Genomic DNA, 24338 nt, shown 5'->3' with positions numbered 1-24338 from the left:
ACTTGGAAAAATAATCACAATTTCAAAACTGAACAATATTGGGGGAAATTTGTTTTTTTAATATATGCACTATTTAATCCTGCACATTATAACACCACATTGAATCCAATGTGACCTCAATAAGTAAAGTTACAAGCAATTAAAAAGACGAAGGTCCAGTTTTAAAAGTGACAAACTGGCCTATACAAGGCGCAAAAAGATTCCAACGAGCGCAACAAAGAGACAACACAGTTTAAATCCAATGAAGCGTTATTTAAAACAGTTTTTATTTCAGTTTTTACTTATCTGTACTTTTAATAACTTTCATTTTATTTGTCAGTTCTTTTGTTTCAGTTTCTTTTGTTCCTTTTGTTTTAAATTAAAGCCAAACGCATCAATTAGCCATTCACGACTCTCAAACCAGATGTCTAGTCTGTGGAGTTTTGAATAGGCAAGTTTGTCACTTTTAGAACTGGACCTTTGTCTAATCAAATGCTTGTAACTTTGCTTCTGCAAGTCACATTCTATTCAATGTGGTGTCATAATGTGCAGGATTAGATAGTGTATCTATTAAAAAAAAATTGCCCCAATATTGTTCAGTTTGGAAATTGTGATTATTTTTCCAAGTGTAAGGATATTTTATTGGCGCAGTATATTTCTTGTCATTCAGTGGCGTAACGACGGGGGAGCAGGAATGGGGCTTCAAATCGGTTTGACTGAAAAATAAATGGACCTTGCATTCGCCAATAAATAAAAAATAAATAAAACCCCGACATTAACAAATGATTCAATAAATAGTATATTGTTGATCCATTAATTATCCTTTGAGTGCATTGTGGGATAGAAAAGGGAGCAAATTAGCGATCGATTTGCCCCCTTTTCAATCCCACAATGCACCAGAAAAGGATAATTAATGGATCAGCAATATACCCTATAGGCTGGATTGGCCAGAGTCATAAATGAAGAGCTTTGTTGCAAAACCCCTTACATCCACTTGAACAATTTTGAGAACACATAAAAAATTGTCAAAAAAAATCACTGATTCAACAAAAGCAGTTTTTGGCGGGATGCTCATCCTACCCAAGCATCCGCCAAAAACTGCTTTTGTTGCAAACCTCCATATATCAGTACTTGTTTTGATGATTTCTCAAGTGGATGTAAGGGGTTTTGCAACAAAGCTCTTCATATAAGTAACTTCCAGTAATCAGTGCCTTTACTTGTTTTCTATCCTGATTGCATGAACTGTTTTAAAACAATCTTAACAACAATGATAATAAAGAAACAATTTCATGTTCATTTGAAAAGAATACATGTATTTTAATTATGTCAGTCATCATTTACAGGAGACCCCTGACGTATGTCACAGAACACAGAATGCTCAGGGTTTTTGAAAGTAATATGGTCTAGAACTTTGGATTACTGCACTACTAGCATTTGTTTAACAAGGTAGATTATCCACAACAAGTTTCCGTCAAAAAGATTCAACATACCCTATGCAATTTCACATGCTGACAAACAATTCCTTTATAACCAGTGAAGTACTTTATTACTTCCCAAGCATGGGAAGTTAAAATAGCAAAATTTGGTATGTCGCCCTCTCCAGCCAGTATAATACAAAGGGGCGGTTTATAATTATATAGTGTTTGTCAGTATGAGAAAACCACAATGATTACACATAGTAGCTAAGTCATAAAGCTGATATGTTGGCTAGCTTTGAATGCACAGGTACATGAGGATTCACTTTTAGAAAGAAACTTGCTCATCTTTGGAGCTTTCACTGACTACACCATTCATCACCTTGATGTGCCAGTGACACAAACGCGTTGAGGCAGCCATTTTGTGACATCTTTAAGTGCATGTGTTTGTATGCTAACACTTCAAGCAAATGCTAGCGATTTGAAGCCGCACCCAATGAAGTGTACACTGACGTCATGCACTGTCACATCAGGATGAAAAATAGTATATAGTGTGTAAAGTGTTCATTACATACACTGCCCAATATGAAAGGACAAAACCCAATCTGTCAATCTGTATTTTTACACTAAATAAGATCTTTCTTTTCCTGTTTCAAACAGGTCTAGATATCAGAATAATAACCTATAAAATTACTTATGGATATCATGTGCACAGGTAATACATGTATCTCCCAGGACTGTTACAAGTTTACTGTTTTTTTAAATTGATGTACTTCGAGCCCAGCATACACAAAGTTGTTCCTAACATACATATCTTATAAATATGTGACTCAATGAAGAGGAACTTGATGAGTCTAATGTCGCTAGTATAGATAGTTGGGGAATTACTGTTACTGGGGTTAGACCCAGTGTGAATGAATAATGAACAAAGAACAAAACTGAAAATTGTTGACAGTTGGATTCATTCCTCTTGATCAAGTCATATATATATGTCAGGAGTAACTTAAAATGTGAAGAATTTAGATGTTATATGCTTGCCAACCATTATTTCCTTCACAATTGAACAATATACTCTTGAATACTGTTCAAGTACAAATTCATCAACAACACTTCCACCGTGCACTATAAATGTAATTATAACTAGGCTACCCTCAAGCACCAATTTAAAAACACTCAACAATTTTGTTAGGATTTTCAGTGTCAGCGAATCAAATGTACTTCAACAATATACAAGAATGCAAGTAATGAAACTTTGCTCTTTGCTACCGTCATTCCTTTTACTATTTCAAGTTATTAAGGAGTATTTTTCAAAACTTTGTTCAGTCCATCCACTCCCCGTTCATTATTTAAGGTGTGTGGTCCGATTTTTCACATTTAATTTTCTTTCCATCTTATCGTTTTGAGTTATAATATTGCTGCAGAGATTTTGATATTGGAAGCAAAGAAGCTAGGGTAGTATAATTTCTGGGGGCACTTCACCATCTAAGCCAGGGATTCTTAATGTAGCCCATGGGCCAGATCTGCGGACCAATGGTGGTTGACCCTTGAGCAGCTGAAATGTACAGTAAACATAGCAAAACAATGTGTACTTGGCCCTCAAACATGGATCTTTGAAACTTATTTGACCTTCCATATCCCGCAAGCAAATATCATTGAAAAAAACATCTCGGACCTTAAATTTGATTGGGTAATTAGAAAAATATGAGCTTGCATCAAAATCTCAGTTTTTATATGGTAAAGTGGTGGATGACGTCACTCATCTTTGGTAAATATTTTCCCAAGAAGAGAGACAATAATTGTGTTTTTTCTATTCATTTTTGATACAAAATCAGCTCATTATCTAATTAAGAAATGAGTAGTAGACTGAACAAGTTTTTAAAAAGTTGCCAACTTAATTAGATAATACATAGCACACCTTCATAGAGGAGATTCAGCACACTTGTGTTACCAACTAATTGGTTGATTACAGAAATATATTGGGTATGTGACACAGTCAAGCAAACGTGACAAATCACTTTTTCCCATAATAAAATTCTTGTTCCATCATTTATGTGGCATGTAATTTTCTCAAATTTGATACATTTTCCTAAAGGCCTATTGGAAAAATATTTTCATGCTTTGCAGTATTTGGTTATAATCTGTATATCTACTTCAAGTCACCAGCACTAGCTTTGAAGTTTAGCGTGTGCTGCGTAATAGCGTGGTTTCTTGAGTGCACATATACGGCACGTTGATCGCATGATAAAAAGTATGTACATGCACCAAGTAATGCTGAGCTAACGCACTGAACTTCAAAGCTAGTGCCAGTGACTCGAGGTAGATATATAGACTATATAGGATTGCGCAAACTTGATGTTACAGATAATGAAACACAAAGGGAGGACAACAAGTCCTCACTTTGATCGATGTCAACTTTTGCATCAAGTGATTCATTTTGCTTGATTGCATCAAGTGATTCATTTTGCTTGATTGCATCACATCATATCCTTGTGACTTTTACATACTGACAATATCAGATTACTATATACCATCCGTATGTACTGGGCTATTCCAGTTGAAATCCATACACCCCCTATGGAAGACATGACCTTAATCACACACACAAGGAGTGTGAGTTTCAAATAGGGTTACCTGAATGGGTGACTCCATTTGAAATCTACATGTGTGGGATATTAAGGTCATGTCTTCCATAGGGGTGTATGGATTTAAACTGGAATAGCCCAATGCTGAAGTGCCTTAATTCATCAAGCATGGGTAATGACCATGGCAAAGTTAAATTTGGCAAAAAAGTTGAAAAATCCACACTCTATAGTCATAGTACAACACAGAGAGGATGGTTTATAGTTTTCTTGGATTCGTCCTTATGAGAAAACATAATGCTATCATTATAAAGATATTTTTACATAGTATTCTATGGATTAGTCTGAACCAGGAGTGTAGTGTTCTCTGATGACATGTATCTTTTCTTTTGGCACTCATTATGTTTTGAGATTCCCTGATCTATGGCCTCCTGTACTTTGGTACAGGAAAAACAATTACAAATTGAGGAAAAGAAATCTACAAAATACAATCTCTGAATTAAAATATAACTAAAAGTCCCTGCTGCCAAACTTAACATTTAACAGCCTTAAACCTACATTTTCCCTTGAACTATCACCTTTGATTTAAACTAAACTGATTCCTAAAACAATGGCTCCCAATTGGACAAATAATGTAGTCCAACCTATGCCACCTACAGTGAAAACTCTTTTGGAGAACCAAGAACCAATCAAGAATATAGGACTAAATCTAAATTTTGTATCAGTGATGGCAGCGATAAGGTGGCATATCAAATGCCTGGCCCATTGTTGCCATTTTTTATAACACACGAGGGCTTGAAGTTTGTTACGCACTGCTAGAATTCATTTAGATTCATGCTAAAAAAAATTTTATGAGAATTTTTGATAGTCCTCCATTTTATGTAGTGAACACAAAGCTTTATGAAAATCTACTTGGATTCTCCCAGTCTACTAGCAAGAACATGGGCAAGAATCAATTCTTGGATTATGCCAAATTTCTAGCCCTGTTCATCCCTATAACCTGTGCTCACTCAAAACTTTTGTATTTTAAAAGGGTGACATACTGTAAAGAGAATCCTTCAAATATATATGGCGCAATGTTCTGAAAATAATTTGGCCCAAAGCACCCACATTGATTGATATACAGCAAAGATGAATTTGTCATAAGATAGTGAATGCTAGAATTAAAGAGTCAGAATATTAAACCAGTTTAGCTGTTGTTACACCTTAGCAATGGACACCAGGGACTTTATGCTAGTAAACCAGAAAACATGTTAAAGGATTCACAAAGAAACTGTAGGTATAAAAAAAAATGACATTAATTTCATGCTAGTCTTACTATTTTGGTACCAATCATGAAATTCAAAATATTAAGCAGACACATATAAATTTGATTTTAACTGCACACAGTGGCGATACCATTAAAAAGTAGTAATATTTTTTTTCTTCCCGGGAATGCATTTCTAATAATATAACTTTTACATTGTTTACACATATAATTACTCTGCTATCAAAATTAAAAATCAACTCGTCTATAGTCTCTCTACAAGTATGTGCATACACGATTGTCTTTGTATAATTATTGTTCTTACGCAATTAAAAAGGTAGTAGTAGGTGAGACATTACAGTGAAACTAGGAAAGGAATTACGTTAAGCTTAAAAAGTGCAGCATATCTATATGTACAAAGCAATTCCTTAATTAAAAGAAGCATTGATAATTATTAAAAATTGAGTTTGATATCAAGTGAGGTTGTTTTTTTTCAAAAGGGTATTTCTATTTTAAAACTAATCAAGAAATACTCCCCTATTAATAGCTGCATTGAAATACTTCCAAATTTTGTTGGCTATTAATAGTTACATATAACTACCTACTCTGTACATAATTCAAGATTAATTGAGGCAGTTAAAAATCATGGTAACACCAAGGAAATTGATAAAAGATCAGAGATTGCAGACTTTCTGCCATGTTTGTTTGCATTGGTGAATGCATTCTGTATCACTGCAAACTAATGTTTGACACTTTCTAGCATTAAGAAGGGTCAATCCAATATGGCTGCCACCATCATCATAGATATGGTCTAGCATTCTCCCTTTTTAATTTCCTTGGAAAAAAACATACCATGTACACACTACAAAATGCCTATCAAGTGTAAATGGATGGAATATAGCACAGAAACAGTAAACAACATACCATAGAGTTGTCATAAAACTTGTTGAATTGTTCGTTGTGCAAGCTGCTTGTGCAAATTTGGTTTATCGAAGCTACATCAAACTTACAGAGTATGTATACAATTAAAATGGACATGTGCAGTTATTTTATAGCAAAATACTGTCATGGTTTTGGCATTCCTACATCAGGTCATGCTAAGAGTATGTGCTTTCCCCTGATTGGGGCCAATGTGTAGAGATTGGTTTCAAATTGCACAAATATTTATCAGTGGTTATTTCACACATACAAATGTCCTAGTATAGATATCTAAAAAACAAAATCAAATGATCGTGTGGTTCTTATCCACATTTCCACATATAGAAAACAGGACAAAAACCACAAAATCTTGTGAGGGGTAATTAACATAATAATAATAACATTGAAAGAGGTAATGATTAAAACCACACCCTAACTTTTTACTATTATAACCCAGAAACTGGATGCATTCACAGGCAGTGTGTCAACTTCACTCCACAATGTGACATAGTAGTACCCCCTGATTTTTTTCTCAAGCAGTCATTTACAAAGCAGGCCAGCTAGCTAGATGACTGACTGACTGACCGACCAGCGGAACATTCATCAGTAATTTGTTTAACATGATCCTTCCACCACACACCATAATGAATAAGAGGTGAAAGAATGTACTTTAAAATGGAACCTTAGACAGTAATGGAGGTATATTGGCAAAGAATGCAGCCTATGCTGAATCAATGATTGGTTGGTGAGTTTTGCATTGTTTTACTACATGATTACTTATGTCATAAGTCATATTTTGATTGGAGTATCAGTAGTTCACTTGTTCTTTATCACAAGATTTCAAAACTAAAAATGCCCAAATTCATCTTCAATTTGCTCGATTGTATCTTATAAAAACTGGTTTATAACTGTGTACACACATCTCTTCCAACTCATGAGGCTTCAAAATGACATTGTAGTCTTAATCTATGTATTCCATATACCCAAAGTTTGCTGAACTCCAAAGATCCTGCCTATATACAGACAGAACTGACATGATTTCATTATATGGTGCTTACAAAAGGAGACTAACTCCTGGACTCAAATTGACGGTCATCTCAAAATGAAGTTTTTACCTTTCAAATCTAATTTTTTTACTACATATTTAAAAACATTCTGGAACATTGTGAAAATGCCAGGAAAACAAGAAAAACAAAAATGCCCTTTTGCGCAATTATTTGCAAGGAGAATCTTGTTTTAGTAGCAAGATGGAGAAGGGTCAATTCCAGTTGAAATCTGTGCACCCCTTTGGAAGATATGACCTTAATCTCCCACACAGGGGGTGTAGATTATCCCATCTGAGATTCACACTCCCTGTGTGGAAGATTAAGGTCATGTCCTTCATAGGGGTATATCAACTCATTAATTTAGTCAAGACCTCAGCTTAGTCCCCTTCTGCAAACACTTGTTATCTATCACAAGACCAGAGTACTTAGGCACCACTGCCAAATTTGTTCCATCTTGGGATCGACTACTGATGCTACATAATAAACTATTGACTAATTAATCAAAAATTGATGGTAATTTGTCATTCGTCAATACATGCAAATACTAAATGTTATCACAATCAATTGATGTCATAAATTATAAGGATAGGCCATGCATCAACAGTTGATAGAAAAATGCAACAAAGTTGGTTCTATTGCCCTAATCTTTGACAACATTTCTTGATATGTCCTCTCTCTTTATGATCAAGTATTATGGCTGTAAAACCTTGCTTTCATATATCCCACTGTTATCGGTAAAGATGACATAATTTGATAATAAAGTATGAGATGAATATAAAAATAGCGTTCACACTATTCATTTTTTCTTGATCATAATGTTAATGCAGTATAGAGGTACAATTATGTATATTTAGAATTTGATAAAAGTCAGCAACTATAGAGAAATTGAGCTAAATCCATAAAACGTTCTTCTCTTCTTACCTGATAATTACATAATCATAAAAAGGCATCTAAAAAAACTTAGGTGCTTTGACCAATGCTCACAAATGAAGCTGCCATACTGACCAAAAAATGACAGCTACTGACTTCTGCTGCTGTTTTTTTTGCCAAATGTTTGGTAAAACACACTAAAAACATACATTTTGGCACTTTGTAAAATTTAAAATACTCAATAAAATTATCAGAAATGTACAAAGATTAAAAAGAACAGGGTATTGTATGAAAATGCCACCATACCTCAGAATGTGTGCACAAAAGCAGTTTTGAGATGCAGCAGCATTTTCACAGATGTAACAGTTTGGCACACATTCCTGACCCAAGGTGGCAAAATGGTAATTCACTTGATGAGTGCAATGATAATACCTCAATAGCTGCCTTGTGGATAATTTAAATTATAAATACTAAGAAAATCCAGGAACTAATTTTGAATGTTATCAATGAAAAGTGATCCTGTTGAAGTGAATAAGCCTATGAGCACCATAATCCAAGAAAGAACTGAGCTGCTCCAGACACACTTATTTTCAAGAACAATACAGTATCATATTAAGGCAGCCATTGCAGTTCAAGATAATATTGCACTCACATACACTACCAATAATGTTATCAACATCACCATTTAGAGAAATGAACACATATGGGAGGTTGTGATGATGAGCTAAACAATTCACAGAGTTCCACAATCTACCATGCTTGCATGTCACTCATAAATGGGAAAATAGTGCACATATAACTCATTATTGTTTCACCATACATAGGGCACACTTTGATACTTGTGCTCTTTACAATCTGTGTGTATTGCATTGTGCTTGTTATCCTCTAATGCCAGGCCTTCACCGGTGCCGGTTATACACTATTTTGGTCCAATGTGTGATACTCCAATATGGCAGATTTACAGTGGAATTTGGTGTTTGCTTCATTGAGTCAGTGATGTTTAATCACCTATGTATACCCAATATTGGTCCAATGAGTGGATGCTCAGTTTAAATGGGCTATTGCAGTTGAAATCCATACACCCCCTATGGAAGACATGACCTTAATCTCTCACACAGGGGGTGGGGTTGACTCTTACTAAAGTCATGTCTTTCATAAGGGGTGTGTGGATTTCATCTTGTATAGCCCAATGCTAGAACATGCAGGTAAAATTAACCTTTTTTTTTCGTTTTGCCTGCATGTACAGCACCTGTATCAGTGCTATCACTATCAAGGTACAGATCTGGGAAGAGTTTGCCCATCTCAATCGTGAATATGTGGTAAGTACTAAGCAACTTACACAAGGTAGAATATAAGTTAAGTCTCTCGTTCACTGACTGCATGTTAATCTAGAAATTCGCCATGAAAATCAATGAGATACTTGCTTACCACATCGTCATTGGGCAGGAAAAACCTATGTATCATTGACCCCTTAACATGTTTAAAGAAAAACCTATGTAACCTCTTGGCAGTTTTGTTTTAAACATGTTCAAGGGCCACAAGTACAGAGGAGGTTTACCTGTCCAACAACCACATCCACCTTGCATGAAAACCCTACCCTTGATAGTGAATGAAGAACACAAGTACAATGCAGTTATACTTTTTTTGTGCAGAATTTCTGGTCAACCTCAGGCATGAACATACCATATGCAAATTTGATATGAGCAAGCAAAAAAAGTATACTTAAAACAGTTGGTCCAGTTACCTACTTATCTCAATAGTGTCTGTTAACTCCAATCAAATTTACCCAGTTTTATCATCAATATTGTTTTTAAAAGATGTAATAAATTAATTGTACCATTTATAAAAAATGCTAGGTATACCACACTTGATAAGCTTGCCCCATGTATAGATTACATTAGAATATCAACAATCACACCCTAATTATTTTGTGGTTAGTAATAAAACAAATACTTTTTTCTAGACCGGCACACTTTCACTTCTCTTATAAATTTAAAGCATGGGGCAAGAATTATTTTCTTTCCAGTATAATATCAGAATTTACGAAAACTCTAACAACTTAACTAAAGTTATATAGCTATTTTATGTATTAAGTTGGGGTAATATAATAGCTTATCTTCCAGGTTCATGTACTGTTTTATGTGGAAAGAAGCAACTGATTTTATAGGTATTTCCACAGCTTGGAACTGTTAGATGATATTACACAAGCTATAAACCTTGACTACCAACACAATGAGTAGTCATTGATGATTTGCTCCTACTTAGTTAAGGTCTAACCTTGCAGCCTTTGAACAGTTGAGATGAAAAACAATGGTTGAACTCTCATAGCAACAATGCCAAAAGTACACACACCATAAATTGAGGTATTCATGAGATATTGATAATCCCAACTTATATATAAGCATATATATATATATCTAAATGATTAGGGTGCAATTGTGTGGTGGGAACCTAAATGCTTGTACATAATACCTAATTTGCACTAAAATTACTACATATAAGCTGAAAGCACTTTTCCTATCAAAACTAACATAGACACACAATGTGCAATTAATTATTACCGTAGGGTCTTATGAGCACACTTTAGTTGATAGCACAGGCCCAAGTAAAGGAAAATAAAAATTGGACAGTCATTTTTTTTTCAAAAGCATGGTCATGTCATGTTTTATATAGTCATGTAACATAATATATTGCATGAATTTTGTGAAAAAATGTCTATCTCAAAAGTAGTATATATAATAATCTTGTATATCTCAGCATATAATAATGCATCAAATTCTTTTGCAATTACAATATGTTACATGTCAATGTTTGAATGCAAAGAGATGTAAGAATACATATCTGCTATATATGTGCTGGCTTGTGCACATTATACTTGGTTTTTACTTTTTTTTTAGATTATTATGCGACAAAAGGAAAAATTACGATGCGCTGTTCCAGATTAAATCCATACTCCCTATGGAAGACATGACATTAATCTTACCCACAGGAAGTATGAATTTCAAATGGAGTTACTGAATGGGTGACTTTATCTGAAGTCTACACCCCCTCTGTGGGAGATTAAGGTCATGTCACATATAGGGGGTGTATGGATTGCAACTGGAATAGCTCAATCTATCAACAGGCTTTGACTTTTTGAAGTTGAAATTAAGCTACACATGCACTCCTGAAAATATTGAGGAGAACCAACTGCCAGGGGAGTGATTTAAATAAAACATGTTGTAACATGGCAGTTGAGCCTCACATCCACACACATGACTCTCCTGAGTCTATTAAGGAGAGCTACTTGGGAGTGATTTAAAGTGAGCCTCACATCCACACACATGACTCTCTTGAGTCTATTAAGGAGAGCTACTTGGGAGTGATTTAAAGTGAGCCTCACGTCCACACAAAATGACTCTCCTGAGTCTATTAAGGAGAGCTACTTGGGAGTGATTTAAAGTGAGCCTCACATCCACACATATCACTCTCCTGAGTATATTAAGGAGAGCTACTTGGGAGTGATTTAAATTAAGCACACATCCACACATATCACTCTCCTGAGTATATTAAGGAGGGAGAGCTACTTGGGAGTGATTTCAAATTTAAGCACCAATGAGTATTAAACATTGTAGGTGAGCCACATATCACTCTCCTGAAGATTTTAGAAGAGTGCTCCATCTTTCTCTCCATATCAGTCTGTTGGGTAAGTGGTTCTTAAGGTAATCCTGCATGTAACAGTCCCTGCAGTAATAAACCTCAAGAACCGCTGACCCACAGCAGACAATACACCTTTTTGCATTCAACACATAATGTCAATCCTATACATAATGCTTTAGTATTATTTTTTTGTTTTGTAAAATATAAAGATTACGTCCCAGTCCTATTTCCGTGCACAGAAATAAGATTGCACTGTACATATTACCAGGCTTTGTCTGTATATTTCATATTACACTATATACAAAGTATTCCCAAATTCTACAACACACATCTTCATCCATATTTCATTAGGCTAATCCATTTAAAGTCCACACTCCCCCTGTGGAAGATATTTCCAAAATCTTCCACAGGGGTAGTGTGGATTTTAAATGGAATAGCGCATTGTTTTCATAATCTATGCATCTGTCAGAATGAAATTGAAGTTCATTGCGAATTGCCAATTCTTAAACAGGCTTAAATTCCTTTTCTTTCAAACCTATCATCGGATTAGATTTCAAATTGATATAACTTGTTATGATGCATTTCTTGTTATCATAAGCCTTAATTACTTATGACGTCCTCCATAAAAAAAGAAAATGAAAATGAAACAAAAAGAATGTTTATTTCAGCCATTTTGTTCATGTTAACGTTTTCTATTAACATGAATCTCATTCATACATTCAATAGGTCTCATTTTTCTTGCTTTCCTTAAAAGCCTATGATACATTTCTGAGCGCAGGAACCGTGGGTACGAGTCCTTTTCCATGAGTGCCTCAATCCGTTTCTGTGCACCATCAAATGTGTGCTCATCTGGAGCTTCAACAAGATCAGCAGTTTCTAGCCTTGTCCTTGAGTCTAAGTTTACCTGAAAAAAATGAAAATTGTAGAAAAGGATATCAGTTAGACACATTTATGCCAAAAAGACCTAACATGAAAGGGGCATTTCTTGATCTAAGCATCCTCTTTTTAGGGTATGGTTCCATAGATATTCATGATAAAAGTTTATTTCCAAAATTTCAGTTGATTCGGATATTGAATTTACAAGTTACTCATCACTTTATATATGTGACATGATCAAGAGGAATGAGTCACATGTCGACCCTGGTCGAAAATGAGTTTTACAATATGTTCTATAGACATTTAGGGCGAGTTTCCCGACAGGAGTCTTATTAAGCCGTAGTCTTAAAGTGGCCTTGAGGCTACTAAGCCTAGCCCGCTCTCGAAGCCCGAGTCTTAACTCTAGCCGGATTTCTTCAACGCAAATTCAACCTAGTCTTAGTGGCCTTGCAGGCTTAACGCTTGACAACCTCGCCCCTTTCAACCAGCGACTTAATAGTATAGGCTGTTGGAGGTAGATGTACATAAGCTGTGGTCCTCACGGTTTACCGTACTAACAAGGTTGCCGTCTCATTATCGTAATGTTCCCGGCGCAAAGACTAGCCTGGACCCGCGGTCTTGTGCTTGGGCTTATACCGTACACAACTTGATGCAAGAATATTGTGTCTGTTTTGTGTCTTTTATGTATTATTTTATTTCCACTTGACTTTTATGAGTCCAACTTGTATGAATTATACGCCTATGCTTTATACTGTGATTTTTTCTTTGCATCCCAAAAAGGGTAAAACTGTAAGCCTAATGGAAAGGAATCTGTGATTCCCCTAAAAAGGAAAGCAACCAACGTGATATCTACTGCTGATAACAGTATCTTCTCAGATCTCACATGAAGTTATCTCTTGGTACAATATTTATAAATATTTAAGTAGAAGATAGCAATATTATATGCATCTTATCCGTAAATTCAGTTTTAATACTGCATGCATTATTGTTTCGTGTCAAATATTTACTATATCTTTACCAATTTCGTCCTTCTTCTATTGGTATAATAGAGGCACTCCAAAATAATAGGCCTACTTATGAAAAGTACGAGTATCAAACTATTAAGGCTTGGATAGGGACAGGTGGTATCATATAGGTCTTCATATTGATGATGATGATGATGATGATGATGATGAAAGAATTTTGTTAAAATTATATCGTTGTTAAAAAAACATCATTCAAAATGATTAGGTCTTATGATAGGAACAGCTACTTAAAAAAATTCAACTAACTCAAATGAACACTAAAATAAAATGCTGAAATGTTCAACTAAATCGAACAATTCTACCCACAGTGGCGTAACTAGACATTTTCATTTGGGCTGGGGTGAGGGAAAGCGGGGACAAACATAATAAATGAGGGGCAGGCATCGTTCATGCTGTTTGGGTTTGTAAGGGGTGGAGTGGGTCTGAGGAGTTATGGGATCTGCTTGGAATGTGTCCCCGGAACATTGGCGTAGATTTATTTTTGACACGGGGGTGGAAAGAGAATTGAAAAATAATATTGGTACAAATGCCATATTTAAGGTATTAAAGCTGGTGACATATAGGCCAATGGTACAAAAGTGGGATAAATGCAATTTATTTAACCTTAAAAATTGAGTTTTTAAGGTTAAAATGACCAAATAATGAGGTTAATTAATAACTCTCAGAAGTAGGCCTAATTTACCTTTTTTTTTCATGGGGGGCAAGAGCCCCCCCTAGACGCGACTGCTTACTCATGTTAATTGAAAGACCGTCAAAAATATGAAAGATAAACTTTGCGTTACAATTGAAATCATTTGTAAATTGAAATAGACCAAGGCTTACGACCTAAGACCTGCTCTGAGGCAGGGCCAAGAAAAGCCGCTGTAAGCCTGGTCTAACAGGCTTGCGTGAGACTACGGCTACAGAAGACTGATTTCGAGAAATGCACATTTTACTGAAGCCTTGGGCTAATCCTACAAGCCTGGCCCACGGGCTAACGAAGCCTCGAGGCTATGGTAGCCGTGCTTCGGGAAATACGTTTTCAGTTAAGCCTGGTCTTACGACCTCTTAAGCCTTGAGGCTAGACAAGCCAATTGCTAAGCCACCCGTCGAGAAATTCGCCCTTAGAGGTTTCAGAAACTAAAAAACCCATGTTGAACGACTTTTCTCTGCGAACTTATGTCAATTTATCAATCACTGAAAACAATATGAAACAAAAGAATTTTAACACTTTCTTTGCCAATATCTGAAAAACAAAATTAGCGACATCCGACTCATTTCCCTTGATCGTGTCACATATCATAATGCCCACATAGGTCACTGTTTTGTAATTTCTGGCTGGTGACAGCAAGATAATACAAATTAGTTTCTGATAGTAAAAAAATCTCAACTTTTATGAGGAAGTGGGATGATGAGGCTGTGGATCACAAAATACCCCATTAAGAGACAACATGGCTTTAAAATAACTAGTTTGCAGCATGAGATGAAAATGCCCATTTCGCATGAATATTTATGGCTAGAATACTCCAAATCACTTCATTCATCCATTTTCTTTTTAGCCACGGCTGCTTTAATGCAAAGCATCTGACATTTCAAAACACAGGCAAGCCATGTTGTTTGGCAAAATCGTGAATTGAATTAAGCTTCAAGTTGGCTCAAAACAGCAATTCGATACAAGCAGTAAGACTTGAAGTACAAAATAAGGCTGAAAAAAATAAATCAGAAAGTATGTCTGAAAGCTAGAAAAACACGCTGTACGGTATCCTTGCTAAAATGAAGTGTGTTTTGATGTCAATCATGAAAAATAAGTGGTGAGAAATGACAAACATCAGATACTACTTTTATGGATGCAACAAAAGAAGATTGAAAATAATATAAAAGCTGCCCAATTTGTTAAAATGAAGTATGTTTTGATGTCAATCATGAAAAATAAGTGGTGAGAAATGACAAACATCAGATACTACTTTTATGGATGCAATAAAGAAGATTGAAAAGAAAATGAAAGATGCCCAATTTTGTCAGGTATTTATTTGAAATAATCATTTCTTCTTTTTATTGCTTCAAGCTTATTCTATTTCCATGTGACACAAACACCCCAGAAGCGCACACCCTAGATATTCCACAATACTGACCATCACACCCAGGATCAGCTCCCCAAGTTTCGTACGAGTTACAATGAGACAATTAGCAGTAAGTTCCTTGTGAAGGGGAATTTCAAGCCGACTCAATTTTTAACATGAGAGCATACTAACCACCACCGGAGTTCGAACCCACAACCTCTCGCACCATAGTCAAACGTCTTATTGATTGAGCTAACTTGACTGCTAAGAGACACATGTAGCAGCCAACAAGGGTATACGTCTGATATGGCTAAAAAATACAAATAAACACATACATACAAACAAACAAACAAACAAACAAACAAACAAATAAAGCAGACAAACTGCTTACCTCTCTAGGTGCTTGTATTGTTACATAGTCGTCATATATTTTCCTTGCTCTAAGTCCTAGCTTATTTGATTTTAATGTTTTATACTCCTCACAAGCCAGCCAGAATTCTATATTTTCATCACTAAATTCTGTCTGTAGAAATCTCCTGAAAGCTTCCAGGCCACCTGTACAAGTAAGAGGAAAAAGAATGTATGTATGATTTTTAATGCATTACAACTTGTTATAAAAGGAGCTGTTGTTATTAGACTATGCTATCTTCAGAAGTTTTCGAAGTCCAAACTATGCTCTCTTCAGTAGATAACACACTATGATATATTTAGTAGATAGCAGACATATTATGTGAATAAATCTAAACTTAACTATGCCATCTTCATCTTCAGTAGATAGCAGCATCATGCAGTTATTGTTAACTACATGTATGCACACAACACAGGGGCACTCACATAGGTAATTGATCCGTACTAGTAGCGCTGTGCTGTGGGTATATGAGAAGAACTAGTTAGCGTCATATATCAAAAAGTATAAAAGCTCTGATTTTAGTACTTGCTTGATGTTTCAATTACTTATTCTTTTCAAAATATCTGAATTTTTAATCCGTACAAGCTTTAATAACGAGGAGCATGCATTTGTATGAGAAAGGAAATCTACCATCTTATCCAAACTCCCTTGTTAATCCAATGCACATTTTGCTTCACCGGGACGCCCTGACTTGGTCGCGTTTGGAAGAGGAGTGCCACCAAACCGTAATAGGTACAAATTTAGTACTTTCTGTCAATCAGTATGGTTTATTTTCTACATGTCAATCTTTAAATTATTAGCATAGTCCTTATAATAACGGTGGAGCGCCTTGATGAGTAAATGATAGCAAACCAGTCAAAAATCCCCAAAACTCAGTCAGTGGAGCTCCACCCATACATGTCAATAGCGTCATTATCGATTGGATTAGTCGACCATAGCGGACAATTTGATCGCTCATTGGATTAATATTATCACATGGTAAGAAATGTGCATTGGACAATCGATTACTATACTGGTTTAGTACTGCATATTTCGGTTTAATCTTCACTAAGCGGGTTTATGGCTGAAAAGGTCATGGTGAATTTGCCGTGGGCAAAACTGCACTATGGACTATGCTATCTTCAGTAGATAGCAGACTATGCTATCTTCAGTAGATAGCAGACTATGCTGTTTTCAGTAGATAGCAGACTATGCTATCTTCAGTAGATAGCAGACTATGCTATCTTCAGTAGATAGCAGACTATGCTATCTTCAGTAGATAGCAGACTATGCTATCTTCAGTAGATTGCAGACTATGCCATCTTTGGTAGATTCCAGGCTATGCAATCTTCATTTGATGCCAGACTATGCTATCTACATATACCAGATATTCTCTCAACTGGTTCTGCTTCAAAGCAAATCTTCCTCCTTTTAATGAAGATTTCCCACAAAAATATAAGCAGTTTTTCCTCGTTTGCTAGATTATAAAAGGCTACTGCAATATTATGCTGCCCTCCACTGAACAGCCTCTAAAATCTATATGATAAAATATTGTCATTTCTATTATGTTGCACATAGCTATCAAAATACACCAAGCCTTGCCTTAAAGGTCTATTTAATATGGTTCAACATTCTTGCACAGAATACAAGGGGATTATCTACTATTTTCATTAGTGATCCATCGACGTGCAATTATTCTGGACATCTTTGCGGTCAATTTGTGAAATTCGAGGTCAGTCGTGTTGGTAATCCTATAGTCATGCTGCGTGCATTATTGGAGACTAACGCATGCCAAATGCTGGATATGTGGGGAATTAATGCATGTGTGCAGAGAAACATGGAGGTTTTAATGATAGGAATGATAACAAAAATAAACCGCAACAGGTCCACATAAGCTGTAAAACCCTTCCTGTAAAATTTAGCCCCAGGAATTTAACACTCTAAAACCTTGTGAAAATCAGCTAAAAAAAGGCTATAAATTGACGCTTGCACAAGCAGCCTAATTAGCAAGCCACACTAACTGTTTTAATGTGCATTAGACCATATGTAAGCAACTCAATTGTTTCAGTAAGGTGTCTTTTGACATACCTGGTTTAACCCCCTGAGCACTATCTACCTGCTGATCTAGCATTGTCTCTGATTGGTCAATTACATGATATCTTCACTTTAATCACCAATCAGAATGGAGCTTTGCAAATAATTCACCCAATTTTTTGTGTGGTGAAATTATTCTAACAATGTTGCTGATTGGGCCAATTGATAATGAAAACTTCTTTTGGCCAATCAGCAGGTAGCTCTCATGGGGTTAATGAATCCAATTTGGTCTGGATTTAGACATGTTACGTTCCTGATGCTACCCGCATGTATCCATGCTAAATATATCTAAATTCCACATTTGGCACATTATATCCACACTAAATGAATCAAAATTGATAGCCCTACTCCCAGTGATGTAGGGCTATCTACATTTAACCCATTATATCCATGAAATCATAGCCCTATTCCCAGTGATATTACCCACATTTTGCTTTTTACATCCATGCTAAATGAATCTAAAGTGATCCGAATTCTGACATACATGATGGCCCACTTGCAGCGGTGCTACCTATATTTGGCCCATTACATCCATGCTAAAATCCTGCATACAATGTGATCTGCTTACAAATTTGCAAATTGCTGCCCTACTAAAAGACACTCCAGTACATGTCATAAATGGCTGCTGTGTGTGCAATTGAAATAAATACACAGACCCTTGTATAATGGTGTATGCTGACAGCCAACATAAAATATCCATGACCCCTTATGGTTTTTGCCACCCAAAGACCTATTTTTGTGAGGGTCAAAATTTGGTCACGGTATTGTAAAGGTACCATAAATGATTACTGAATTACTTATTGTGTTACCAAAGAACCTGCTCTTCTACAGATTAATGGATCAAAGAAGCAATACAGATCAGAAAGCAAAATAACATCATGAACAGAGATGAGGGGCAATACAATCTTAGTCACACATTTGATGATCTTCTTGGAAAACAAAATGGCAACTGAGTTGCTGACCAACCAGTATCATCTGCAGTAAACAGAAGATTGTCACAACAACAACAGTCTGCAAGACTTGAAAACATCCACTGTAAATATTTCTTTATTGGACTAGAAATAGGAAATTTCTCCTACCAAGTTTGATGTTCTACTGACAATAAGTCTGGGAAGATTATGACTTCATGCTTTACAAGCTCTTTAGCATGAGAATCAACAGGGGCAAGAGGGCCCCTTTACATAGGGGTGAACAACCGTACATGATCATGATTAATCTCAACAAAAAGTCGAAGGAAACATAGAAAATATGTACACACTGGGCTGAATCTTGCCATCATTTCATGGCAGCTATTTCACAAATGATACTTTGCAAATCATGTCACAAAATATTACCAGGGGCCTGATCATGTATCATATTTAATGGAAGTTGACTACACAGCCTGCATAGGATATTGTGATGAAAACCTGTGAACACAATGGCATCAATAAGGCAAAAGCCTATCAACACTCTACAATTACATCCCTCATAGTGACATTAAGCTTTCTCAAAGTCTGTGGCATGATCACCTTTTATTTAAAGATTACGCATCCATCGACGGACCTGAAATGCATTATATTAGTGTTAATTCGTATCTGATTAGTTTAGTGTATTCTCTCAGATTAAATAACACAAAAGCTTATCATCACAATAGTTGTGTTCCCATTGTAGGACGTACGCCCGGCGGAACATGGTCGGCGCAAGTTGCTGGGAGTAGCGGTAGGCGCTGTCAGGAGTAGTGGCAGTGTGAACGATGGTCAGCGTAAGTTCCACCAGGTGTACGTCCGGCGATTTACTCTGAAAAAATTCTCAAAAGTCTGTGTAGCTCTAGAGTTATACAGCCACAGAAACACCACTGGTCAAGTATCAACATAGGGAGAGTTTTTGGTGCATGCACTTGTGAGGAATAAAATGGTACAAGGCAGAGCTAAATCTACCGCATGACCACTTTTTCCATATCATATTGAATCATTCTTAATTGCACAGATTATTGTGTGAGTGTAAGCATGTTAACTTAAGGCAAAAACATTTATTTATTTTATTTAAGTAAGACGCTTAGGTGCACCATTATTTTGTTACTTAAAGCCATATTATAACATTTGCTGAGGAGGACGCCCTCAATACTTTTCAAAATTCTGTTTTTACAGCGTGCGGGACGGTACACACACATCAAAGGCCCGTGCAGTAGCACAAACGAAGGAGTGACATGCATTGGTAACATCTGCGGTGGTAGTAAATCAGTTTTCTTTGCTTTACCTAAGTTATCCGGCTCAAAATTAAAAGGGGTCATATCTGACAATAAAAGCTAACATTTTATGGAAAAGAAATACTAATCTATTTTTTAAAGAAATGTTATAACATAGCTTTAATTTATGTATCATTTAAACATGTAAAAGTTAAAAATGCTTATTTTATGCCAAACATCAAGTCTGAATATAATGTAATAGCTCATGAAACCTTTAATGTTGTTCTCCTGACGTGTGCAGGTGAGGTCAATGTACCACATACTAAGTCTGATGTGTAATATGAGGATGAATTACTAAGTGCAAAAACAACATCTCTCTAAGAGCTTGGTGGAAACAGACATCTTCCATGTAAGTGTCATGCTCATTCAGTCAATGTAGTAGAATTCATCGCAGAAGTGATGTAACAACTGGATTAACTATATACCATAGCAATAGGTTAAAGCGATATTTGAATATATCAGGCTGCACTAGTATGCTCATGCGGTATCTCTGCATTGAACCATAATCATGCTGATCACCTGTAAGATTAGTATCTTTGAAAAGCGCGGTATTGTATTCAATCTATGATTGCAGACATACACAGGTGATGAGTGCAACCTGCTTGTAGTGCAGGGCGATATATTCAAAAATTGTTTTAACCTATTGCTATGGTATTTAATCCTGTTACATCATCACTTCTATGGCAAATAGCGCCATAATACTGTTTTCTATAGATCAATGCGTATCAAATAAGGCATATGGCAATATGATCTATAATCTGGAGCTACTGTAAAAAAGGTCATTTTTGTGTATGTAATATTTCGTGCCTTGCCAATCTGAATCACTTTGTTTGTTTTTAAATTGGTGATTTTGAGTTTTCTTACATTGACCAATACGTAACAGAATACATTTGCGCATTTTTGCAGTAGATGCGTTGAGTAAAAAAAGCATGAAAATGAATGTTCCGCAAAAATGTCCACTTTCCCAGTAAACCATTGTCCCCTCCATGAGTGACAAGCAAACATGACCAAGTTCACAGTCTCCTCATCTAACCGTAAGATATAGCCTTGCCTCCTTAAAGTCTGGTTTAAGCTCCAACGTTTATTAAGGGCACTTTACTGTGATGTCAACAAGTATTGCATAAGTGATGACCAAGTTGATGACATGCACAGTTGAAATAGATTTAATAATGCGCTATATAATCCTGACAAGTTTATCATTTGGGAGACGAGTTATGACATTTTCTGTGCTGTCAGTTTATTTTATGTCACAAAAAGTATTTAGCATCTAATACGCCTTAAGGCAACAAAAAAAAGGGCGGGTGGACCTTTTCAAGTAGGGTCGGTTGGTCAGGCTCTTCTTCTTTTTTGCTTTTTTGCAAAAATCACCAAAATCTGCAAATATTTTGTAATATTTTGAAATACAAAAAAATAATTCCCTGAAATTTTTCGAGTTGGCATTCATTTGTACAGGAAACCCCCCTCCAATTTCTTAAAATATGGGTCGGACAAGCCATAGAACAGGGTTGTTTTTTTGTTGTCTAAGCACTATGATGGAGTATTACTATTAGCACAGGACATTATTCAGATAAAGTAATGGACAAAACCCATAAAGCCCTCCCATAAAAAGGTTTGTCTCAGAAGACTGCATATGTAGCGTTTAAATTTTAGAGCATTAGTTTATTTCCATGTTTTAAGGGTTTTTTTAGTCATCAGGGAAAAATTAGAAATGGGCCAAAATGTAATTAAAATAAAATTAGGGCTATATGCATTTCATTGATTTGGTAAAAATAAAATTGTGTGTACCACTTTATTCTTTTCCCATTTTCTTCCATTCTTCCTATTGGCTGAGACAAGCTTCCAGTGTGCAACTGTACACTAAAAGTCATTAGAAGTGCACCTTTTCCCCTAAAGTGTAGCTTTCTGTGACATTGTAAAGTTTTGTAAAATATGCTGCTTATTTTTAGTATTGAAAATGACATTTAACCTGCTGCTATCAAGTATGCTGGTGATATCAGCAATAGAGCCTCTATTGCCAATAGGACAGTTGGTTACTATGCAAATGCAAGGTGATGACAAGTAAAGGGGATGAACTTATGTTCACAGGCCAGAGTGCCTATCTTTCTTTCCAAGCGATTGGAGCAGACCCCTCCATATAATTTTGCTGTGACGGATTGCTACACCTCCCCCACAGTTTGTCTGTTAGCTTCACAGCATTAAATAAATCCAGTACCCAGTTGTACACCTGGGTGGGGAGAAGCACTAGGGATGAAGAGCCTTGCATGAGAGCACAACACATTGATGCTGCAGGGACTCGAATCCACAACCTCAAGCTACCTCACATTTATGATTCAAAGTCTTACACTGCTGCACCACCATGCCGCTACTGATGACAACTCAATTTTGTAATTTCCTCCTTTAACTCTGAATGATGGATCATTTCATGTTATGTTGTTTGTTATCTACAGGTTTTTGTGTCCATTCACAAACCTTTCGAAAATAAAACCATTGCAAAAATAACAGTGTATACAAGTGTATGGTCCAAAAATAGGTAACAATTCATCAAAAAGCCACCGAAGTACTTACGTTGGTCACGTAGGAGTTGTTCAAATGACTCGGCCCACTTCCGTGCATGTGCTTCCGAGTCTGGCACCAAAGACTTGTCGATGGCAACTTTTTCTGAGTCTCGTAAGGAGCTATCCGTATGTCTTCTTCTTAAGAATCGCATTTTGTCCTTAAGGTCTCGGGCTCTACAGAGAGAGAGAGAAAATTAAAAAAGAAAGACAATAAGGTTATTAATAACATAACATAATTTTTTTCTTAAAGCAATATTGTCCAATCTCTGAAAAAAAAAAGGTTATCACCAAGCAATATTCTATGATTTCTGAAAAAAATTTAAAAAAAAGTTAAGTTTCACTATGAAATGTGCACCCTTTTAATTTTAAGTTGACCTAATAGCAAACAAAGAAAATGAAAATAATCCATTCCAACATCTACACCGTGAATGTGTGTATCTGTCAGTCAATCTTTACATGAGGTAGACTGGCTCAATGTGCTATGAACAACCTGTATATTCACACACACACCCCCACATTTAGCTAAGTTTGTCACTTTGACTAATATTTTTAAAAATTTCACCTTTTGTCACAAATACAGCACCTATAGCCTTGGGAATTTACCTTACCCCCTACCCCTCAGGAAAATCCTAGCTACGCCACTGCTCCCACAGCCAGTCAACTAAAGTTTCCTGTGCTGCTATGATGAGTCAGTTAAACCCAGGGACTGTGTTAACACAGACCAGGGATGCTAACTAGGTCACACATCAAAGCTCTTAGTTGCATTATTAAAATATACATGCAAATAATATGCAGCTTAGCTACTCATCTTAATTTACACCTGTCAGTCAGTCCACTTGCCTCATCAGACTCACAATCATCATTATAATCTACAGCACTGATATTAAAGTCTACTAATTTAAGGAGAAATCAGCTTCCCAAGATAATAATCCTTTTATTTCCAAAGAGAATTCCAAATTGTATGTCAATTTTTTCTGCTTTCTGGTTCAAATAGCTTCTATCTTATTCTCCGTATTACACTTGAAGAAAATGATTCAAAAGATGATAATGCTAGATGTAATTTCAAAAGTAAGACCACTTATCCACAAGGGTGACTGGTTCAAATAAACTCAATAGTTCCATGCTCCACATCGCACTACTTACTTACAAAAGATGCCCATTATCAAAATGAACAAGTAGTCCAACTTTCACAAGTCTGATCCGTTTGTAATTTAACCAGTGCTTATTCTATAGTAGCTTCCAACAATCATGATTAACAGTCTCAGTTTATTATCAAATCCGATCCCCAATGTCTTTGGCAAAACGATTGCTACAGCGCCTGCTACGTGTGCCAAGTTAGCTCAGCTTTGTGATGAATCTTCCTTCCTCTACACATCAAATATGGTCCGGTTTTGAATAATAACGGGACAAAAACACACGCTGGTTAAACGTGATAGAGATATTTG

At 36.0% G+C, this 24338-nt stretch overlaps 1 protein-coding gene across 1 annotated transcript in view; it reads right to left on the bottom strand.

Moving 5' to 3' along the window:
* Positions 1–1271: 1271 nt before the first annotated feature.
* LOC140137800 (uncharacterized) overlaps positions 1272–24338 on the bottom strand; it is a 571667-nt gene continuing 548600 nt past the window's right edge. The window contains 3 exon segments of the mRNA XM_072159582.1: positions 1272–12596; positions 16024–16187; positions 22904–23067. Coding sequence (XP_072015683.1) covers positions 12375–12596; positions 16024–16187; positions 22904–23067 — 550 coding nt within the window. The 3' untranslated portion in view covers positions 1272–12374.

This window comes from Amphiura filiformis, chromosome 17 (assembly GCF_039555335.1).
Source record: "Amphiura filiformis chromosome 17, Afil_fr2py, whole genome shotgun sequence".
NCBI lineage: Eukaryota > Metazoa > Echinodermata > Ophiuroidea > Amphilepidida > Amphiuridae > Amphiura > Amphiura filiformis.
This window is presented reverse-complemented; position numbering and strand designations above follow the sequence as displayed.